The 23,521-nt window shown below is 41.9% G+C and overlaps 1 protein-coding gene across 1 annotated transcript in view; it reads left to right on the top strand.

Annotated features, from left to right (window-relative positions):
- Positions 1–23,521, top strand: part of adgra3 (adhesion G protein-coupled receptor A3) — a 250,405-nt gene that overhangs the window by 211,920 nt on the left and 14,964 nt on the right. Inside the window, exons 16-17 of the mRNA XM_078545705.1 lie at positions 4,847–4,970; positions 22,039–22,184. Coding sequence (XP_078401831.1) covers positions 4,847–4,970; positions 22,039–22,184 — 270 coding nt within the window. The remainder of the gene's footprint in view (positions 1–4,846; positions 4,971–22,038; positions 22,185–23,521) is intronic.

Below are 23,521 nucleotides of genomic sequence, written 5' to 3'. Positions count from 1 at the left end.
TGTTCCAATTCAAAGCAAATCATAAGGACCTCATCTCGGGCCAACACAAAAGCATCAGTGAGAAACCCGTGGTGTGCCTAAGGTGCCTTATGTTTACGTCTCAGGGTGCTATGTCTTGGTGCTGCCCCATCGCTGGGAGTGGCATCTGAGACAGCCTGCTGACTCTGCTGTCCTGTTTGCCTCAACGACCTTGGCGGTCGTCCTCTGGCCCATGGAACCTGTGCTGGCCCCGCCTGGGAGGGATCTGCCAGTTCCACAGCTGGCATCTCCCCAGCAGCCTCACTGAATGCTACGGTCACTGGGAGAGGAATGGAGGAGCGGCCACCCTCATCCGGAACAAAGAACAAAGAAAAGTACAGCACAGGAACAGGCCCTTCGGCCCTCCAAGCCTGTGCCGATCATATTGCCCGTCAACTAAAACATTTTGCACTTCCGGGGTCCGTATCCCTCTAATCCCATCCTATTCATGTATTTGTCAAGCTGCCTTTTAAACACCACTATCATACCTGCTTCCACCACCTCCACTGGCAGCGAATTTCAGACACACACTACTCTCTGCGTAAAAAAACTTGCCCCACACATCTCCTCTATAGTTTTCTCCTCTCACCTTAAATCTATGTCCCCTAGTAATTGACTCTTCCACCCTGGGAAAAAGCTTCTGACTATCTATCCTGTCCATGCCACTCATAATTTTGTAAACTTCTATCAAGTCACCCCTCAATCTCCGTCGCTCTAGTGAGAACAATCCAAGTTTCTCCAACCTCTCCTCATAGCTAATAACCTCCAGAACAGGCAGCATCCTGGTAAACCTCCCCTGCACCCTCTCCAACGTCTCCATATCCTTCTGGTAATATGGTGACCAGAATTGCACGCAATATTCCAAGTGTGGCCTAACCAAGGTTCTATACAGCTGCAGCATGACTTCCCAGCTTTTATACTCAATACCCCTGCCGATGTGAGGGCTTGCTGGTCCGAGCGCATCCCCAGGAAGCCCTGATGGGTCTCCTGGAGGAGGCTCGCCAAGAGAGTCACCGCGAGGGCCGCCACTCTCGCCGCGAGGGCCGCCACTCTCGCCGCGAGGGCCGCCACTCTCGCCGCGAGGGCCGCCACTCTCGCCGCGAGGGGACGCATGGCGCTCGGACATGTGACTCATTGCTTCAGTGATCGTCCACGTAGACTCCTCCACCACAAGACCAAGCCAAGCATAGCCTCTTGTATCTCCCCCTGATGTTCCCGCACACCCTGCTGCATTTCCTGCGCTTGCTGCGTCACGGATGACTCCAGAGGCACATCATCAGGCACTGACTGAGCATGTGCCTGGTCCCCTGCAGTCATCCGGCTGCTGGTGCCATTAGTGCACTCTGTCTCTGCCAGCTCCTCCAGCGACTGTGAACTGCCCTCACTGTTGTGCCCGGGGACACTAGCCGATGTTCTAACTCCCACCGAGGTGCTAGTATCTGTGTTGGTGCCTGCCTGGCAGAGATGGTGTGACGCTGGTGAGGCTTCAGGGCCCTCAGATGTGAGAGGGGGCCTCTGCTGCTCCTCCTCCCGGCCCTGCTCTGCTGATGCTGAAAGGAAGAACAAGGACATTGGATCAGTTAACGTGGAGACAATGACGAAGTGCATCCCTGTCCCCTGGATCATTATGCGCTCATCCTTCCATAAGCAATGGTCAAGCCATGTTGCAAAATTAAATCACTTAACATTCAGCACTGCTATGGCTGTTGGGAGAACAATGCTGGCCTCACTGCTGGTCATACATACCTGCCCGTGACACCCCAGCCTCACCGACACCAGTGGCCCTGGGCACATGGCACCTCTCCAAATCCAGGGTCTCCTGCTCAAACCGGCTGAGAATGGCTAACTGTGCTGGCCGCCACCAGTCCTTACCTGCTGTGCAGCGTTATGAGCGTTTTTCTCCTGAAAAGGAGAGAAGAGCATTGATTTGTGCTACTTGCACCTGGACTCTCTTCGCGGATGGCCCACCCCAACCAGAGTGGGACATATCAGGGTTCCAGTGCCCCCTTACCTCGCTGCTAGGCCTGTCCCCTCCCCCAACCCCATGGTCAAATGCTGCCTACATCACATTAGGCACCACACGATATATCCTTCCATAGCAAGGAGACGCAAGCATGTGCAGAGCAGAGGACAGCAGATCGATCAGTGTCATGCCACCTTGAAGCTCCCCTCCCAGCATGTCATTACCCTGACTTTGACATGTCCTGGAGTTCCAGCACTGCGCCTAGGTGCAGCTCCTTTAGGTTGCCCCCAAAACAGTAATGTGGGTCTCAGTGTACCACATGCTGCGGGTGCAGAACCCATCTCTTCACCACCCTCTCAGGCTGACCTTGGCATGGGCAATATCTGCTGCCCCATCCAGCGAAGGATACATGCCTTCAATGATTCAATGCAGCTACTACACTTAGACTTGGGGGACGGGGGCAGCAGGGGGGAAAGCTGACTAGCTGGGTTAAGTGACCAATGCCGACATTGTCCTCACCCTTCCAGAGCGCGACAAGTCATTGAAGCTTTTGCGACACTGGATCCAAGTGCGCCGCACCACATCGCGGGAGCTCATCACCTCCGCCACCTCCTCCCAAGCACATTTCGTCATGTTGGAGGGGGCCTCCTCCTCCCGCCATGCTGCCACTTCCTCGAGGAGGCAGCAAGGTAATCATCGGAAAAACGAGAGGCACACTGGCCCCCCCCTCCCTACCCTCCAACCTGGCTTGCCTCGATGGCCTACATTCTGGCTTGGCCTGCCCTGATGGCCAACCCTCCGGACTTGCATAACCTCCATTGCCCCTCTGCAGAGCCCTTCGCCCAGCCATTGCGAGCAGCCTTTCCTTCCTTTATACAGGCTGCCGGGTTGTCATTGTACCCGGCGGGCTGAGCATGCCCTCCGCCGCCCAGCCACTCCTGCTACGCACAGGAGCCGTGAAGTATGCTGGGCGGGCCTTAATTGGCCCACCCGTGTAAAATGGCGGCACGGACCCAATCGTGAGCAGCAATCAGACCCATGCCCACTCCCGCTCCACGCCCCCACTATCTTGAAAATTCTGCCCATAGAAGCATGAGTAAACCATTCAATTCCTTAAGCCTGTTCCACCATTCAGCTAGAGCATGGCTGATCCATTTCTCAGTTCCGTTTACCCATGTTTATTCCATATCACTTGATGCCTTGAAGTAAGAAAAATCTATCAACCAAAAAACATAACTTATTGGAAGGTGTGCAGACTTACTCTCAGCTAGAATTTGGTGTGCATATGCACAGTGTGGTGGAGAAAAAGTGAAAAAAACCATAAAATTTCACTAAATAATGTTGAATTTGAACAAGAATTGATGGGGATTTTTCTCATTCTCAGATGAATTTTACGCTTATAAACTGAGTTACAAACTTAAAGTTAAACACGTCAATGCATTTGAATTGTTAGAATAGTGACCACTAATAGTTTACTATTTTCCCATCAGACCCTTCCTATATACACAAATTAAAATGTCCTTGCGACATACCGGCTCTTGACATACTAGCGGAGCTTTCAGATTTTGTTTTCAAACAAGCTGCAAGACACCAGACACTTGCAGATAACAGATCGGGAACAACAGATTACAGTTCAGGGGCAAGGCCAGTATGTATATAATTACGGGGAGATGGTGGCATAGTGGTAATGACACTGGACTGGTAATCCAGAGGCCGAGGCTAATGCTTTAGGGACAGGGGCTCCCACCACAGCAGCTGATGACATTTGAATTCAGTTAATAAAAATGTGGAATATAAAGCTAGTCTCAGTAATAGTGACCATGAAATTATCATCAATTGTTGTAAAAGCCTATCTGGTTCACTGATGTCCTTTAGGGAAGGAAATCTGCCATCCTTACCCGGTCCGGCCTACATGTGACTCCAGACCTACAGCAATGTGATTGACTCTTAACTGCCTTCTGAAATGGCCTAGCAAGCCAGTCAGTTCAAGGGTAATTAGAGATGAGCAACAAATGCTGGCCTTGCCAGCAATGGCATGAAAGAATGAAGGAAAAAAATAGATCGCAGTTTGTTGGGTCTAATTAGTGGAGCTAGTGGTCAGTCATTATTAGAATTTTTAGGATGGTTGGAAGTCCACAGTCAAGCAGGCAGCCTGTGGAGTCAGGAGTGAACACCTGAGCCTAGGAACCAGGTTGTATTACTTGCTTGTCATTTACTTGTCATTTAATGTAACCTGAAGATAGTTGTATTGTAACACTGTCATGAGCCAATCTGTAATCAGGACTTGAATCGCACGTAAGTTATTGTTAAAGAAAACGCAATCCTTTGTTTCAACAATAACCAAACAATGAAATCTGGGCAGAATTTTACACTCCCCTGTGGATGGGTCTGCAGATGGGGGAACCTATAAAATGTCATGGGCGTCTTACACAGCACCTACCCATATGCCCCTTCCCCAAAGCAATTTTATGAGCGGCAGGGTGAACTTGGTCACCTTGCCCATCCTTCTGCCAATTGAGGCCCTTCCCACTGAGCAACAGGTTGGAAACTCACCAGGTAGCACTGTTTGATGGGAAAGTGTTGGGGGGCAGGAGGGTGCCACCTTTACAGGTCCCGGTTTTGATCGCAGCACCCCCCCCCAACCCTCCCCAAGCTCCAGGCACCCCCTCCAGTGATTTAGAAACCCTACAATAGCCTAAACCTATCTCATCCTATCTCCTGAAAGACAAGGTATATGTATCATTGAACAGGACAACTGCCAAATGAAACGCTGAAGCTTTTGAAGTAAAAAAATTTTGAAACAATATTTAAACTTGATTTGTGATCATTTGGTAACAGTCCTGTTGATTTCTTCTGTTTTGACAGTGCGGTTCGGATCAGCAGAAAGAGCTGGCACATGTTGGTTAATTTTTGCTTTCACGTTTTCCTGACATGTGCAGTGTTTGTAGGTGGAATCAATCAGACTCGGAATATTAGCATTTGCCAAGCGGTAAGCAAATTGTTAAATCTCTTTATATGTGTTATTTAATGAATACCTTGCAATAGAAATAATACTAGTGGAGAAACATACACACAGCAACAGTATTAATAGTATGCATCTCTGAAGATTATTTGAAAGTGTATATTTACCTTCACCTTTATTTGAGGTAATTGAACCTAATTAAAAATAGTTTAAATTAATGGACTTTCATCGCCACAGTCATTGTGCTGCTCACATAGCTATCTTCCAATATTTGGTGATATCGTTTCGTACTCCTTTAAGTGAGCGATGTCATTGCTGATAAACAGAACAATTTTCAGTTTTAGCATAAGCTGTCAGTAGAAGAATCAGTACACCTAAATTCAGTAATTTACATGTTTCTTATGAATTGAAGCTGTGTCCCAAAAGATGTGCTTTGACCCCAATACACCTGTAAGTTCTTTTTGTGACTCCTGAGGAAGTGCTCTAATTTGCTAATTTTATGTTGTAGACATTCACCCTCTAGGAACTAGGCATACCTAAAATGATCACGTACTTAAATCCCATCAGTTTGGGGTGCATTAAAATGCAAAAAAGAAATCTGTATGTGTAGGTAGATATTGGTGGTCTGAGTTTGATTAATTGTCTGGGCAAACAACAACTAACATAATTGGAGTCCATTTTCTATTGCAGATGTTCTATTATATTGCCCATGGATAGCTTGGGACTTATCAGGCAATGTTTCTGTTTAACGTTCCCTGTTTGTTTTGTTGACTGAAACTCTACAGCGATTGAATATGTTTCAACTTTCTGGTTTTGAGCAAGCTGGTTTGGTACATTTGAGTTGGCTCCCTGATGTTTTTCTTTGAATGTGCAAGACACCAGCAAACACATATGAATTTTATCTAATTTATAACTATTTTGCCAAAAATTTTGGTAAGAAATTTTCTCCAGCCTTTTTCCATTCTGCAAGTGTAATTTTGGTTGGAATCAAATCAGCCACCTGTCCTACTTTCCACCTGATAGAGCTGCTGACCCAGTACCGTCAGTTTTCCTTAACCACCAAAGTTGAAAATTATCCCCAGAGTTTCACTAAGCCTATGGTGGAGGAACAGGAGAACTCCCAAAGAAATTCATAGTAAAGATGTTTTCCGTAGACTCTAAACATGTTCTACATATAAACAAACTTAATAAAATGAATTATGTACTTTGATGATTAATAATGTGGAGTACTGCCTGTATTCATCTTGAAATATCAGTAATGAGATGGGTTTAGTTGAAGATGCCTTGAAATCTTATCCTTCCAGCACACCAACCCCTACTATCTGTCCATTAAGTATTAAATCGTTCCTTAAATGAAACTTTTGGCTGTTTAGCACCCTTTGTTAAGAAATACCTGCTGACATTATTCTAAATTTGGTCTTCACAACCTTACCTGTGACCTATTATTCTATTGTTCTGCCTTATCTGAAAGTTTCACTCTGGGTTACCTTTTCACCCTTTTAGGGTATCTTAAATATTACGTGCCACCTGACTTCCAAGGGTGAAGAGCCCTCTTATCTAATTGTTCCTCATGGTTTACTCTTCTAGCATTGATGATCACTTCCTTATTCTCCATAGCACCACCTTTAAGCTTCAGATGGCCTTGTATGTTGTGGTGATTAGAACCATACACGACACCCAAGAAGCCAGAGCATAACCGTGGCAAACTGCCAGCAATAAAATGAGAGCACATTAACATTCAGAAGAGTGTACATGTTACTATGTAGAACTAGAGTGTAATGCTTTTTAGAAATATATTTAGAATCATGGAATGGTTAAGCACAAAAGAGCCTGTCATGTCCATGTTGGCTCTCTGAAAGTGCAACTTAGTTAGAGCCATGCCCCAACCCTTTCCCTGTAGCTCTGCAATATTTTTCTCTAAAGGTGTTTACCCAATTCCCTCTTGCAAGCCATGATTGTACATGTCTACACAACACTCTTGGGTAGTGAATTTCAGGACCTAATCACTTGCTGTGTAACAAAAGGTTTTCCTTGTGATTGGCAAAAGAAGCCACAGAATCATCTTAAATTTGTGTCCTCTGGTTCTGGATCATTCCCCCATTGAGAACAGTTTCTCCCTGTCTGCTCTGTCTTGACCCCTCGTGATTTTGAACACCTCTATCAAATGTCCTTTCAACTTTCATTTCTCTAACGTGAAAACAACCATGGCTTCTCCAATCGATCCTTGTAACTGAAGTTGCTCATCCCTGGAACTGTCATGAAGAGATTAATGTCTATAATGTTATTGGAAATTATTTTAAATTGGAATTGTAGTAGGGTTTGTGTCTGTGTGTGTGTGTGTGTGTGGCTTAATTTGATTAAAGCCAGCTAGTCTGAGTGCTTTGATGTATAGTAGTTTGAGATGTTAATTAGATAAACATAAGGATAGAAGGTAAAGAGTACATTTGCATTTGTTGAATAAACCATTCAAAAGAATGGGTGAAATCTTGGGAGACACGAAGCAATGTGTTTATATTGCTAATAAAATTGGTGGAATGAAAGGATTATGGTTAGGAGAGGTAAAATTAAAAAACCTAGTAATACAATGGAAAATTTACATTCAAAGGGAGAGCTAGGTATAAACAGAAGTTTTGTGTGTGCAGGTCAGAGGCATTTAAGATCTAACCAGCCTGTAAGCCTAGGACTGTGTCTGCAAAGGAACTTCATTTTGAATTTGGAAGGTCAAATGTGTTTTTCCTGGTTTCTGTTTAAAGCCTATGGGTTATTGTTGCCCTGGTGAAGATTTACCTGGGAGTGATTAATTTGGGGCCTTTATTAAAACTTATTATGGTAGTAATTTGTAGACATGTGTATGTGTTTAAGTTTGTTAAATTAATAAATATTTAATGTAGTTTTATTTAGAAAAACATCTTGAGGCTTTGTGGCTTTATTCCTGAATGCAGAGCTGCATCTCAAACATATCAATTGAAAATTTGGTTATAGCGGTTGTTCAAGTTTCCCTCTGGGGTTTAAACAACTCAGCCTTTACCAACTGCTGTGTCATAAAAATTGGAGGCTCTTGACGGGATAATATTTGTAATTCCTTGATTGGTTTGGGATTAGTGAATTTTAAAGTTACGAGTACGAGAAGCACTTTGAATTCAGGAGTTGGTGAGGTATTTTTGTAATTGGTGAGACTCTAAGATGGCTTTGGCAATTGCTAAGATTTGTCTGGGAGTAGAAGGTATAGCTCCAGCATCACTACCAACATGTAGGAAATTTGCAGCCTATTCCCAATCAGCTATTGTTCCAATGTGCTTCGCTCATCATCCTCTGATATTTAAGCAGCAACTCTTCTTCTGGGTATTAGCACTGGGTCCTGCTACTGATTTTAAATTTCTGCGTAGGATATCTATGCTGCTGGAATGTCTCTGATGTTTAACTCATCATTGGGCATCTGGCTTAAAGATGGGAGAGTTGCGAAACAGAATTCCCGTTTAGTATCATAGTAATGAAAGAGGGGAGTGGAGTTTTCTGAAGTCTGCTTGACAGCATGCTGGACAGATTATGTTACTGGGGCTACATTGTTCATAGTTGGAGACAATGGCAGCAGTCTCTGAGTTCACAGTGGGTAGACACTGAGTCTCCCAAGTCCCAGAAAGGCATTGAAAATATCGGGTTGTAAACTGTCCGTTTACTTCTAAGATGAAAGAGTGTTGGGGTAAAGAATAGCTAACCAGCATTTCTACCTGAATGCAAGGCTAATATGTTTCACATTGCTGTGGAAAAGAGTACAGAGGAAGCCGTTTTTGAGATAAGGTTGCAGGCTTCCCTACCAGTCAATGAATATCACTAACGGGAAGCAGTTTTGTGTGGTTAGCAGAGAGAAGAGGCTGCTTGGCTTTGAGAGCTACCTCAGCCAGATGGTGGAGGGAAACGGTCTCTAGTCGAAGAGATACATCCTAGAGCCATCTAAGGATTCTGGGAGATTTGGTCTCACATGGCCAGAGGAGAAGAATCATGGCAATAAGCTTTACTGCTAGTAATGAATTTAGAAAACTCTCTGAAAACCAAAGGAAGTGCCTGGAGGCTGACTTTTGAAGTTACTACTCAGCAAAATGGGAATAAAGGAACCTATTGGAAGCTGGGAGCAACTGTGAGCAGTTTGCTATAAGGAGAGTGTGATGTGTGATAAGTAAAAAAGGGGAATGTTCCTTTCTTTCTCTAGTTTAAAGTATAACTATCCTACAAAAGGTAAGTAGTGTTCAGTCAATAGTGCTTTTAGTTACTTACCCAGGACCTTGAGGAGCCGATAGTTCCCCGTTGCTTTCTCCATGGCAACGCCTTGACTAACCAGTCAACTTGCCAACCAATAGACACCCTTTTCTCCTGTAGGATGAATTATTGTGGGCCATTTGGAATTTGGCATTCTTGCGTTTGTCCTGATGAGTACAAGATGAAAAACTTTGGCAACATGTCTCTTTTCAGTAACATTTTAGTTATTTGTTGCAGTAAAAATTTTTAAACATGAAATCTTGTCATGTAATTTTTTCCGCAATTCACCGGAAGTTCAGATGTATTTTTAAACATTATCAGTCTCTTCAGGATCGTAACAAATTGGGAGCTGTTTGTGGGATTTTGAATCCACAGGATGAGACAAGTACCACTGGGTTTGGCCAGAGTTTAAACAAACAAGATTTCAGTGATTTCGCTGTATTTATTGAAAAGTTAAAAATGGCTATGTCTGTTGTTGAAGCTTTCCTTGAAAGAGAGGATTTGTATTTCTGTGCCTTGTAACAGTTTACAAAGTTTAATTTAAAAGTGATAGCAGGAAGGTTGGTGTGGTAAAGTGAGGTACCCTGTCCCTTTTAAGAGAATGCAAGTGTACTGATCATGTGACAGTACTGATGAATCACTGTACAGTGCGGGCAATTGGGAACTGAGAGTCTAGTTCTGGAGGTTTCTGAGTGAGCATGTATGATCTGGTGCTCTGCCCTATGTCTCAATAAATTATCACTGTTTATTCTTGCATCACTCTCCCCTCATTATTGATTGCAAGCAACAATTGATGAGAACATAAGAAGGTGTGTAGTTAGAGTTTGGCAGGCCAACAAACTCATTTACCCAAGACATAAAAGTTGGAAATAGAGTTAAAAGTAGGCGCTACAAAAGCAGAAATAGTTGAGGTATTAGCTGAACATTTGAACCTTGAAGAAGAAAATACTAGCTCAGATACAACATAGTTTGAGTTAGCAAGGATTTGGTTACAAATGAAACAACTTGAACTGCAAAGAGATAGAGAAAAGCACAAACTTGAACTCAAAAGAGAAGAGAAATAAAGAGAAATGAAAAAACTTGAACTCGAATTACAAAAAGTTAGAAAGGGAGATAGAGAGCAAAGAGTGAGTGAGTTTCAAAGAGTAAAGGAAAAGAAAAGACTTGAATTCCAAAGAGAAAGAGAAACCAGGATATTTGAACTGGTTAGAGAAAGACTTTGATTACATGAACAGGGGATAGCAGGCAGACTTGATGATGAGTCAGGTTTAATTCATGGTTTTGGTTTGGCAAGGAATATTCGCCTAGTACCTAAATTCAGTGAGGAAGGAGTTGAAATGTATTTTGGCTCATTTGAGAAAATTGTTACCAAGTTACAGTGGCTGCAAGAAATTTGGACAATTTTATTAGTGTTTTGGTAGGAAAAACATTGAAAGTTTATTTGACTTTTTCAGATGAACACTCTGCAGATTGCGACACCATTAAGGCCGCTGTGCTTAATGCATATGAGCTAGTTCCAGGAACTTTTAGACAAAAATTTAGAATCTTGAGGAAGAGGCCGAATCAAACTTTCTCTGCTAGAGAAAACATGGTGTTTGATCGATGGTATAGGGCCATGAAGCTCAAACAGATTTTTGAAAACCTTAGAGAGGCGTTGTTACTGGTTGAATTTAAAAACCTTATTCTTTAAGGAATCAGGTCCCACTTAAAAGAGCATAATGTTTCTAAAATAAAGGATGCTGCAGTTTAGCTGATAGTTACAAATTATTCCACGCACAGGTGGCAGCAAACCTTTGTTTGTAAATCTGTACATAAGCTGAAGAGGTAAACGAGTTGAAAGTAAACAGAACACGAAATACCATGGGAATAGCAAGACTGAAAAGACAGATGTTTCTCAGAGTAGTGAAAGAGACGGTAGAGGAGATAAAAATGATTTGAGGCAACCAACATGTTTCTTTTGCCATAAAAGAGGACATGTGAAAGCTGACTGGAGGTTGAAGGCTAAGCTTCATAGGATTGTCTAGTCTTTCTCCGGAAAATGTTGCACCAGTGATTGAAGCTTGTGATAAACTGATGTCATCTAATGTATTTACAATGGGTGTAAATTGGAGAATAAAAGATTGAGAATTTCATATTTGAAGGTGAACTCCAGTTTTGTCTGATAAAGGGCCAAAAAGATTGCTATTCTTCGGGATACGGGCCGGTTTAAAGCTTGTTGTTAGCAAAAGATGTGATTTTCTCTCCAGAGAATTTGCTAAATAAGAATGTATTGATACCGGAAATTGATGGAAATTGTTTACCTGTTCCATTGTCTAGAGTGAATTTAAATTACACTTTAGTCAATAGGCCTGTTATTGTTAGACTGGTGTCTAAATTGCCTATTGATAATGTTGATTTTATACTAGGAAATTACCTCCTGGGAGATGGAGCATTACGATCTTCAGGGATGGTATGCAAGTCCATTTAAATTGACAATGAGCCAGAGAAATCTGGGACTATTTTTAATCCTACTGTAGAAAGTATTATTTTGACGAAAGGTGTGTCCAAAGAATCAAAAGGTCAGACATTTGAGAGTAAACAACCCTTGAAACCTCTGACCGGCACAAATATTAAATTGAAATGCAAACAAACTGAATCTGTCTGCTTTGCACTTGTCTGCAGATCTGAAGTCACAGATGCCAAAACAAGGGCTATAGAGGGCAGATGGGAAAGTGGAATTGAGACTGCAATCTGATTAGTCATGATCTTATTGAATGGCGGAGCAGGGTCAAGAGGCCGAATGGCCTACTCCTAAATTTTGTGTTCTTGAATATAGAATGCAGCAGCAGCGCTCCAGGCTGATAGATAAACAGAGAGAGAGAGTGCTCTATTCCCAAAAGGATTGGTCTCTAGCTGATGCTCTTACTGTGGAATTACGAAGCAGATTAAAGCTTTGGAATGTAAAATGAAGAAGCTGTGGATCTTGCTCAGAAGCAGTTGGACAAAGCTCATACTGAAGGGGAAGATGAAAAACAGAAGGAGTGTAGAAAATTGTGACAGCTAATTAAAAAAGAATGTCAAGAATGCCTGATAGTACAGAACTTGAGTATTGCTGAAAAAGAGACATGTCTAAGCTTTTCATCTTGCACTCATCAGGACACTCGCAAGAATACTGATATAATGGGGAAAACAACGATTTATGCTGTATGTGAGGAGAGTGCTGATTGGTCGGCAAGCAGCATTGCCATAGAGAATGCACCACTGATGGTGACTGACAGTTAACTGCCAAGCATTGTTTGAAATTTAAACCAGGCAACTTGATCCTGATTGGCCAAGGAATTGCTCTGAGGAATGAGTTAGCGAATGGCTGTCACTTATTTTGTTTAATTGAAACAGGTGCAATGTATGTACATGTTCTTTGTCGGCAAAGAACAGGGCCTTATTAATATATGTAGCTTCCAGTATACGCAAATGTGCCACATTATGAGCCGGACTGACAATCTGAAGCTGGCTGTCAGTGTAACTCTTAGCACATTGAGGATTATTTAGCAGATGTTGTCCAATCGCAGAATCACATCTAATGTTGGACACTGTTTTGAGTTTTGCAAGCCCAGGCTGGTCTGTACTCTGCCCATTGCAAAAGGCGGCTGGGACATGCTGTTTAATATGATCCGCCAGTCTTTGGGACATACAGCCTACATACCTAGCATCACACTGGCACTAAAATTCATATGCCACATTACTCAGTTGTGTGATAAGCAGAACATCTGTTTGGCTTGATGGCAGCATCCTGTTAGTGGCGAATACCGCTCATGTTGCTGCTGCATAGGAGCAGTGTGAAAACAGCTAGCTTCACCTCTTGCTCATATTTTTGAGATACCTTGCCTTTCCAGGGTAATCTGAGGTAGACTGGGCAGTTTTCAGGGCAGAAAGTGACGGCTTTAGGCCCATTCATGAGTTTGTGTCATATACAGCATGAAATGATATGATCAGGGTAGCTATTATCCTGCAGGATGTCTTTGATTCGTCCTATTTCAGCATCAAGCTTGCATGACGAGCAAATGGCTCGGGGCCATATTTACAAGATTGCCGATAAGACCAATCTTATAGTGTGTGGAACTGCAAGAATCCCAATGCATATATTAACCAATGAAAGTAGGTTTGCGGTAGACGATGGGAGAGAATCCACTGGCAGATTTCTCAACTAGTACGTCAAGGAAGAGAGTTCATTTCATAGGTGAATTTGAGGGCAGGATGGAGCCCATTAAGACATGTAAGGAAGTTGTTACATGCCCAAATAGATGATGCTGCCATGGGACCCCCTCTAGACCCAGCTCTCACAAACATCTTTGTTGGGTTCCATGAGAAATGTGATTTCGATGGAATGACACCTAACCATCTACCCTTCGCATATTTCCGAAATGTGGATGATCCATTTGCTATATTTAAATCCGCAGCTGCATTTAACGATTTCCTTATATGGCTTAATAGGCTCCATCCTGCCCTCAAATTCACCTATGAATTGGAGCAGTCAAGTGAACTCCCCTTCCTTGATGTGCTAGTTGAGAAATCTCACCAGTGGGTTCTCTACCACCATCTACTGCAAGCCTACCTTCACAGGTCAACATACACGCTGGGATTCTTACAGTTCAACATGCTATAAGGTTGTTCTTATCAGCAATCTTGTAAATAGGGCACCGAGCCATTTGCTCACCATGCAAGCTTGATGCTGAAACAGGGCGCATCAAAGACATCCTGCAGGATAATGGCTAGCTTAATCACATCATTTCATACTATATATGACGCAAATTCGTGAACCAGCCTAAGGCCGTCGCTTTCTACCCTGAAAACTGCCCAGTCTACCTCAGACTACCCTGGAAGGGCAAGCTATCTCAAAAATTTGAGCAGCTGGTGAGGCTAGCTGTTTCACGCTCCTACTTTGCAGTAGCAACAGAAATGATATTCGCCACTAACAGGATGCTGCCATCAAGCCAAAAAGATGTTCTGCCTATCACAAATGAGTAATGTGATATGTGAATTTCAGTGCCAGTGCCAGTATGATGCTAGATATGTAGGTCGTACATCCCAAAGACTGCGGATTGTATCAAACAGCCTTTCTCAGCCGCTGTACGCAACAGGCAGGGTACAGACCGTATCCAACCAGCCTGTGCTTGCAAAACTCAAAACAGTGTCCAACATTAGATGCGATTCCACGATTGGACAACATTTGCTAAATCATCCTCAGTGTGCTAAGAATTATGCTGACAACCAATTTAAAATTGTCAGTCGGGCTCATAATGTGCCACATTTGTGTGTATTGGAAGCTACATATATTAATACACAGGGCCCTGTTCTTTGCAGACAAAAAGAACATGTACATGCATTGTGCCTGTTTCAGCTAAACAAAGTAAGTGACAGCCATTTGCTGACTCATTCCTCAGGGCAATGTCTTGACCAATCAGGGTCAAACTGCCTGGTTTAAATTTCAGACAATGCTTGGCAGTTAACTGTCAGTCACCATCAGTGGTGCATTCTCCATGGCAATGCAGCTTGCCGACCAATCAGTACTCATCGGAATATAAACAGAATATGAACAAGATTCTTAAAGCAGCAAAGGAGACCGTGATCCTGTGTTTAGCTAGGAGAAAGGTAACTCAGGTCGTTGGCAAGCATTTTGTTTTCAAAGTTGGACATGAAAGAGCATTACCTCTGAAAGAAAGTGGAGATCAGAAGGTAAAATCCGAATAGGGTGATCCAACAATGGAGTTAAAAAGTCAATAGCCTGATGACATGTAAGATCTGGTTTTAAAGAAGAACCAAACTGAATTCAGACAGTAAAAAGCATTATGAGAGAGAATTTCTTCTCAGTCTACAATTTATACCTAAGAATGGTGGGACTATTTTAAGTCAGCAATATTGTTCTTGACAAAGTTTCCCAAACTGAATCAATTGTGCCATCTTTTAAGCAAGGACCTGGAAACAATGTGAACTCTAACTATCATGAACATTCAAACTTAGGAAATAGGAGCAGAAGTAGGCCATTCAACCCGTTGCTTGCCATTCAATAAGATCATGGCTGATCTACTTGTGTTTCGATTTCCACAACCCATCTACCTCCGATAAACTTTGATTCCCTTGCCTAACAAGAACCTATCTATCTCTGCCTTAAAAATATTCAGTGACCCTGCCTCCACCCATCAGAGCCAGAGTTCCAAAGTCGCACAACCATTAGAGGAAATATTTCTCCTCATCTGTGTCCTAAAAGTGCAACCCCTAATTTTACGACAGTGCCCCTTAGTTCTGGACTCACCCACAAGAGGAAACATCCTTTCCATGTCCACCTTGTCAAGACCATTCCAGATCTTATATACTTCCATCAAGTCATCCCTCATTCTTCTAAACCCCAGTGAAAATGAGCCCAGTCTGCCTAACCTTTCCTCATAAGACAGCCCGCTCATTCCGGGTATCGATCTAGTAAATCTCTGAACTGCCTCCAACGCATTAACATCCTTCCTTAAGTAAGGAGACCAAAACTGCACAAGACATTGAAGATGCGGTCTCACCAATGCCCTGTATAACTGAAGCATAACATCCTTCCTTTTATGTTCCTATCCTCTTATAATAAAGGATAGGATTCCATTAGCCGCTTTAATTACTCACTGTACATGCTTACTAACTTTTTGTGATTCATGCGCTAGAACACTTAGATCCCTCTACATCTCGGAATTCTGCAGCCATTCTCCATTTAAGTAATACTCATTTTTTTATTCTTCCTGCCAAAGTGAACAACTTTACATTTTCTTGCATGATACTCCATCTACCAGATTTTTTGCCCACTCTCTCACCCTATCTGCAACCTCCTTATGTCCTCTTCATAACATACTTTCCTACCTATCTGTGTCATCTGCAAATTTAGCTACCATGCTTTCACCCCTCTCACAAAGTCATTGATATAAATTGTAAGAAGTTGAGGCCCCAGCACAGACCCCTGTGGGACTCCACTTGTCACATTCAGCCAATCGGAAAAGGACACATTTATGCATACTTTGTTTTCTGCCAGCCAGCCAACCTTTATCCATGCTAATATGTTACTTTGTACACCGTGAGCTTTTATTTTCTGCAATAAACTTTGATGTAGCACCTTATCAAATGCCTTCTGGAAATCCAGGTACAGCCCGTCTACAGGCTCTCCTTTATCCATAGCAAATGTTACTCCTTCAAAAACTCCAATAAATTGGTTAAACATGATTTCCCTTTCACAAAACCGTGCTGGCTCATCCCGATTACCTTGGGTTTCTCTAAGTGCCCAGCTATAACCTCCTTAATGACCTATTCTAACACCTGCCCCACAACAGACGTCAAGCTATCTGGCCAACAGTTTTCTGTCTCCCTTCTTGAATAGAGGAGTTATATTTGCTACTTTCCAGCCTGATCGAACCTTCCCAGAATCTAGCAAATTTTGGAAAATTAACACCAACGCAACTACTACCTCATTTGCCACCTCTTTTAAGACCCTAGGATGAAGCCCATCAGGGCCCGGAGACTTGTCAGCCTGCAGCTCCATCAGTTTGCTCAGTAGCACTTCGCTAGTGATTATAATTTCACAAAGTTCCCCTCTCCCTTCCATCTCCTGATTTACAGCTATTACTGGAATATTTTTTGCATCCTCTATAGTGAAGACAGAAGCAAAATGTTTGTTCATTTCATCTGCCATTTCCTTATTATCTAATATTAACTCCCCACTGCCATTCTCTAGAGGGCCAGCACTTCCTTTACTTTTTTCCTTTTTAAGTACTTGTAGAAACTCTTGCTACCTGTTTTTACATTTCCAGCTAGCTTCTTCTAATACTCGAATTTTTTTCTCCTGATTAACCTTTTCGTCATTCTCTGCTGGTCTTTATATTCTGACTAATCATCTGACCTGCCACTCATCTTTGTGCAGTTATGTTTTTTCCTTAAGTTTGATGCTTTCCTTCTTTAGTTAACCATGGAGGGTGGGCCCTCCCCTAAGAATTTTTCTTCATAGAAGGAATATACTTATTCTGAGTAATCTGAATTATCCCCTTAAATGCCCGCCCTTGCTTCTCTATTGATCTATCCCCTAGCCTTGTATCCAAGTTCATTTCAGCTAGCTCAGCTTTTATGCCCACATAGTTGCCCTTATTTAAGTTTAAAAAATACTAGTCTTAGACCCACTCTTCACCCTTTCAAACCGGATGTAAAATTCAATCATATTGTGGTTGCTGCTACCTTGGGAAGCCTTTACTCTGAGGTCATTAATTAATCCTGTCACATTACACAATACCAAGTCTAATATAACCTGCTCTCTGGTTGGCTCCACAATGTGCTGCTCGAAAAAATGATCTTGAAAGCATTCTATGAACTCCTCATCCAGGCTACTACTGCCAATCTGATTTTTTAATATACCTTTATATGTAGATTAAAATCATCCATGACTATTGCTGTCCCTTGATCACAAGCACCTGGTGTTTCTTCATAGTATACTTTGTCCTACATTGTGGTTACTTTTAGGGGGCCTGTAGACCACTCCCACTAATGAATTCTTTCCTCTACTGTTCCTCATCCCTACCTAAACCGATTCTACATCCTGATCTTCTGAACCAAGGCCATCTCTATTGCACCAATGCCGTCCTTCATCAACTGTGCTACCCCATCCACCTTTACCTAGCTTCCTATTCTTCTTGAATATCATAGACACCTCAATATTCAGGATCCAATCTTTGTCATCCTGCAGCCATATCTCCATAATGGCCATCAGATCATATTTAATTATTTCAATGTGCGCTATCAATTCATTTACTTTGTTATGAATGCTACATGGATTCAGATGCAGAGCCTTTAGTTTTGTCTTTTGTTAGCTTTGTAACATCTAGTCTTGACTATTGGCATATTCTTAGATTGTATCTCTCTGTCCCATCTGGCTATTCTATGACCCTCATTGCCCATATTACTATTATGGTGGCCTGTCTTGAATCTACCCCTTGATTTGCCACATGTACCCAAGCTTGATCCCTCACACCCTTTGTTTAGTTTAAAGCCCTCTCTACTTCCCTAATTATGCGATTCGCAAGAACACACATCCCAGCATGGTTCAGGCGTAGACCGTCCCAACAGTACAACCCGCACTTTCCCCAGCACTGGTACCAGTGCCCCACGAACCGGAACCCACTTCTCCCACACCAGTCTTTGAGCCACACGTTCATCTCTCATTATCTTTGAGGTCCTGCTTCTTAATTTGGTACCTAGCTTCTCATATTGTCTACGCAGAACCTCCTTCCTTATCCTGCCTGTGTCATTGGTACCTACACGGGCCATGATGACTGGATCCCCCACCTGCCACTGCAAGTTCCTCTCCAGCCCTGAGCCAATGCGCCAAAACCTGGATCCAGGCAAGCAATAGAGCCTTCTGGACTCTCGCTCTTTGCTGCAAAGAACAGTATCAATACCCCTCACTATACTATCCCCTATTGCCACTACATTCCTGTTTGCTCCCCCAGCTTGAATGGCTCCCTGTGCCATGGCCATCCTGCTCATCCATCTTGCGGACCTCATTTTGATCCATACAGGTTGTCAGCATCTCAAACCTGTTTGACAATTGCAAAGTCTGAGGCTGCTCCATCACTGTCTGCTTGGTCCCATTACCTGTTTTACTCATGGTCACATCCTCCTGTCCCTCGCTGCTGACTAAAACAGATGGCCCTATTCTAAGGGGCGTGACGGTCTTCTGGAACAAAGTGCCTGGGTATTTCTCCCCTCTCCCTTACATTGCACATTGTCTGCAGTTCGGTCTCCAGATCAATAATCCTGATCCGGAATTCCTCTAACTGCTTACACTTTCTGCAGACGTGTTTGTCATGGATTGCTTTGGCATCCAAAAGCTGCCCCATTCCACAGCTGCAACAGAACACCTGTCCTGCCATTGTTACCTATAATATTTAGTTAACTTAATTACTCACTTAATTAACTTAAAAAAATTCCAATGTATACCTCTTTTCCTTGTGCACTGAATTCCCACGTGAACCTAATTCGCTACTCACTCAGTCTCTGTCTCACTCCGGCATAGTCACCTATCTCCTTGCGCGCCCCTTACTGATGAGAAAGGAGTTATTAGGAATGAAGCCATTTCTCAGCCAGATGAGAGGAAGGACTTTAAGAATCGCCTTAAAAAGGATTTTAAATCATCGGATTGTTACATGTATTAATTCATACAGGTTAAAGATTGTGACACTGCTGAGATGGACTGTTCAATGAAAAATGTGACAGCATGGGGGGAGAATGTTTCTTGTATGTAGTAAGTTAGTTAAAATGTGTAGAATGTTGTAAGTTATATTTTGGATATTGTTCAGGGAAGCACATCATGATAGTAAGAGTTTTTGTTTTCTTAGGGGGAAGGTGTTAGAATGACAAGGTTTAGAAAATTACGTTTTGGAACTGTCTCTTTAATTTAAGGTAAAATGAAGGGGGGCCATGTGACCTGTTTTGAAGTCTGCTTGACGACAGACCTGTGGCAGTTTAAGATCAAAGAGAGGTCCAGATTGTGTTACTAGGTAAGGTGTTCACAGTTGGGGACAATGACAGCAGTCTCTGAGTTCACAATGGGTAGACTGAGTCTCCCAAGTCCCAGGAAGGGTGTTGAAAGTATTGGGTTGTAAACAGTTGTGCTGTAAACTGTCCATTTACTTCTAAGATGAGAGAGTTGGGTCCAAGAATACCAATCAGCATTTCTACCTGGATGCAATGCTAATATATTTCATGTTGCCACAGAGTGCAAAGGAAGTCATTTTTGAGATCAGGTTACAGGCCCTCTACAAATCAATAAAGATCACACACAGACTATAGTTTTGTGTGGTCATCAGAAAGAAGAGGCTGCTTGGCTTTGCGTACTACCACAACCAGATGCAGGAGGGAGACGGTCTCTATTGGAACAGACGTATCCCACAACCATCTAAGGTTTCTGGGAGATTCTTCCTGGCATGGCTAGGGGGGAAGAATCATTGAGATAGGCTTAAGATAAAAGCAAAATAGTGCGGATGCTAGAAACCTGAAACAAAAACAGAAAAAGCTGGAAAAACTCAGGTCTAACAGCATCTGTGGAGAGAAAAAAAGCAGAGTTAACGTTTTGAATCCTTATGACTCTTCTTCAGAGCTCAAGAGAAGTAAAAATGTGATGAAATTTATACTGTTCAAGTGGGGTGGAGCAGGTGAAGCTGGATAGAAGGCCAGTGATAGGTGGAGGCAAAGGAGAGATTACCAGAAATGTCATGGAGAAAAGGACAAAGGAGTGTTAATGATAGTGGTACTGGCTAAAGGAGATGCCAATGGTGGCATTAAGGTCAGAAAGCAGAATGTAATAATAGCAGGACAAGGGTAAGCTCTCTGGAAAGAACAACATGAACAAGTAACAGATGGCCCTTGTGGGGGTAAGGTGGGGGGAGGGGACGGTGGTGGGAAAAAAGATTGAAAACAAGATAAAAGGTGGAGATAAAATAATGAATAAAAATGAAAATTAAAATGAATATTGAAAAAAGGGGATAAAAGGGCGTGAGGATGGAGGCGAGAGTTCATGGTCTGAGTTGTTGAACTCGATGTTAAGTCTGGAAGGCTGTAGAGTGCCTAATCGGAAGATGAGGTGCTGTTCCTCATTGTTTTATCCCCACCTTTTATCCTATTTTCAATCTCTTTTCCCACTACCGTCCCCTCCCCTCACCCCACCCCCACAAGGGCCATCTGTCACTTGTTCATGTTGTTCTTTCCAGAGTGTTTACCCTTGTCCTGCTATTATCACATTCTGATTTCTGACCTTAATGCCACCATCAGCACCTCCTTTAGGCAGTACAACTACCATTAACACCCTTTGTCCTTTTTTCCATGACATCTCTGGCAATCTCTCCTTTGCCTCCACTATCACTGGCCTTCTATCCAGCTTCACCTGCTCCACCCCCTTAAACAATATAAATTTCATTATATTTTTACTTCTCTAGCTCTGAAGAAGAGTCATAAGGACTCAAAATGTTAATTTTTTTTTTCTCTCCACAGATGCTGTTAGACCTGTCGAGTTTTTCCAGCATTTTCTGTTTTTGATTGAGATAGGCTTTACTGCTAGTAGTGAATTTAGGAAAATCTCTGAAAACTAAGGGAAACACCTGGAGGTGGTCACTCAGTTTTGCTACTAGCCCAAACGGGGATCCAGGAACCTATTGAAAGCTGGGAGCAACTGTGAACTGTTTACTATAAGGAGTGTAATTCCGTAGAGAGTGCGATGTGTGATAATTATAGAAGGGGAACATTCCTTTCTCTAGATTAAAGTATAAGTTGCCCACGAAAAGACAGTAGTGTTTAGTCAATAATGCTTTTAGTTATTTGTTACAGTAAAAATCATGAAATATGAAATCTTGTTAAACCATCCTTTTCAGCTATTAACTAGAAGGTTGAATTTCTTTTAAAGCATTAGTGGTCTCTTCAAGGATCGTAACAAGGAGTGAAGTGTGGCAAATCGATGAAAATGGTTTGGTTGAAATGGTGAAGAGGGGGGAAAGTGTGTTTCTGAGCAACAGTCAATACATAGGTTAGAATTTTGGTGAATGGCAGCTTTATAATTTTAGGGGACAGTTTTATATTTGGGTGGAATTTTAGGTGGAGGATTGCCCATAAACTGGTTAAATTATACACTAGCATGTATAGTGAATAGTTTCACTATGTTATAGAACGAAGCGCATTTAATACGTATTGTAAATCAATAGTAAAGCATAAACTCATCATCATAGCATACCACTGTATGATGACAGACTTCCAGATTCTAGACTTCTATAATTCCTCACCTGTTGATGTTTTAAAATTGTAGGTTGGGATAATTCTACACTATTCTACCCTTGCCACTATCCTGTGGGTTGGTGTTACAGCACGAAATATTTTAAAACAGTTGACAAGGAAAGCAAAGAGATGTCAGGATCCTGAAGAGCCCCCTCTCCCGCCTCGGCCAATGCTCAGGTGAGAAAGTTTGTTCATATTTCACAAGCTCTGATGTATGATTGGTTTCAGAATTTTGTACTTCTTCATACAGAAGTTTGAAGACTTCATTTTTTTTTACACTAGAATCCTTTTCAAGGGGTTGCTTTCATCGTTGGAAGACACATTAACTTTGCACTTGAGTTTATTCATTTCAGACAAGAATGTTTTTTGGAGTTCACCTTATGATCTTACTTTGACTGTTTTAAGCAATGCACTTTTCAAAGAGAACCATTTGATATCAGGTATGTGTCTGTGTATGCATGTGGATAGGTTCAGTCTTGATTCTACGTCATCTGAAAAACACATTCTTGGAACAGTTGGAAAGCTATATTAGAAGATATTGAGCTCAATCAAGACAAATGAAACAATGGATGAGAATAGGGTAAAATTGTAGAGGAAAATAAAATTGTAAATTAGATTTAGAATCATTTGACAACTAATGATTTGAAGAAAATATGAAAAGAAAAAAAATCAACAAAACATGATGCAGGCTGCAAGTAATTGAGAGAATTTTTTTTTTTTAAAATATGCAGTTACATATTTTTATAGGAATGGGTTTTGCATTAATAAGGGCCTGAGTACTAAGGAGTCCACAAACTTTTAAATATCATATACTTGGCATATAGAGTTCATTAATAAGGTAATACAGCACTTGCTCATTGAATGTAAAAGTGTTAATTTTTGATGTCTATCAACTATCATTTGTGGTTCTAATTATTTTTTCAGACTTACCAGTTTGATCCCAGGAGATGTGCATGATTTTAAAAGCAATAATGTGCGGAGCTTTTAAAACTGTTTTTGTATTATTTTGTAAAATATTTTAAAATTAAAATAAACTAAAATTTGAAGACTATAAACTAAAGCCAATATTTAATGCTCTACACAAATTCCAAAACTTCTGTATTTTCATGATCCCTGTTTCAAAAAGTAGCTAAATATTAATTAAGTATGCATAATTTTATATAATGTGACCAAATTTACTTCCCTTAAGCATTAACAGTGTCTCCATCAACACCTGTAAAGAACTTCATGGTGTGTTTGACATCTAAGTATAAAACTTCTATAAATTCTCCTCTTAGTCACATTGTTTCCACACTGCACCTGAGATGTCACTTACTTGGCTGAACCAGTAGCATATTGTATTCAGTAGTGGAATTCATTCTGGGGAGCCCACCTGAATCAACTGGCAGACTGCTTAAATATGAAAATTAAAATCATACACTGTTCCTAAGACTTGATTGCAATTTTCTGATACAGTTTTTGCAGAGCATGCAGACTTTGTTCCAGGTGTTTGAGGGGCCTAACCAACTTTGCTT

This window comes from Cetorhinus maximus, chromosome 1 (genome assembly GCF_964194155.1).
Source record: "Cetorhinus maximus chromosome 1, sCetMax3.hap1.1, whole genome shotgun sequence".
Lineage (NCBI taxonomy): Eukaryota > Metazoa > Chordata > Chondrichthyes > Lamniformes > Cetorhinidae > Cetorhinus > Cetorhinus maximus.
Note: the sequence above shows the minus strand (reverse complement) of the source record. Positions and strands in the feature narration are given on the sequence as shown.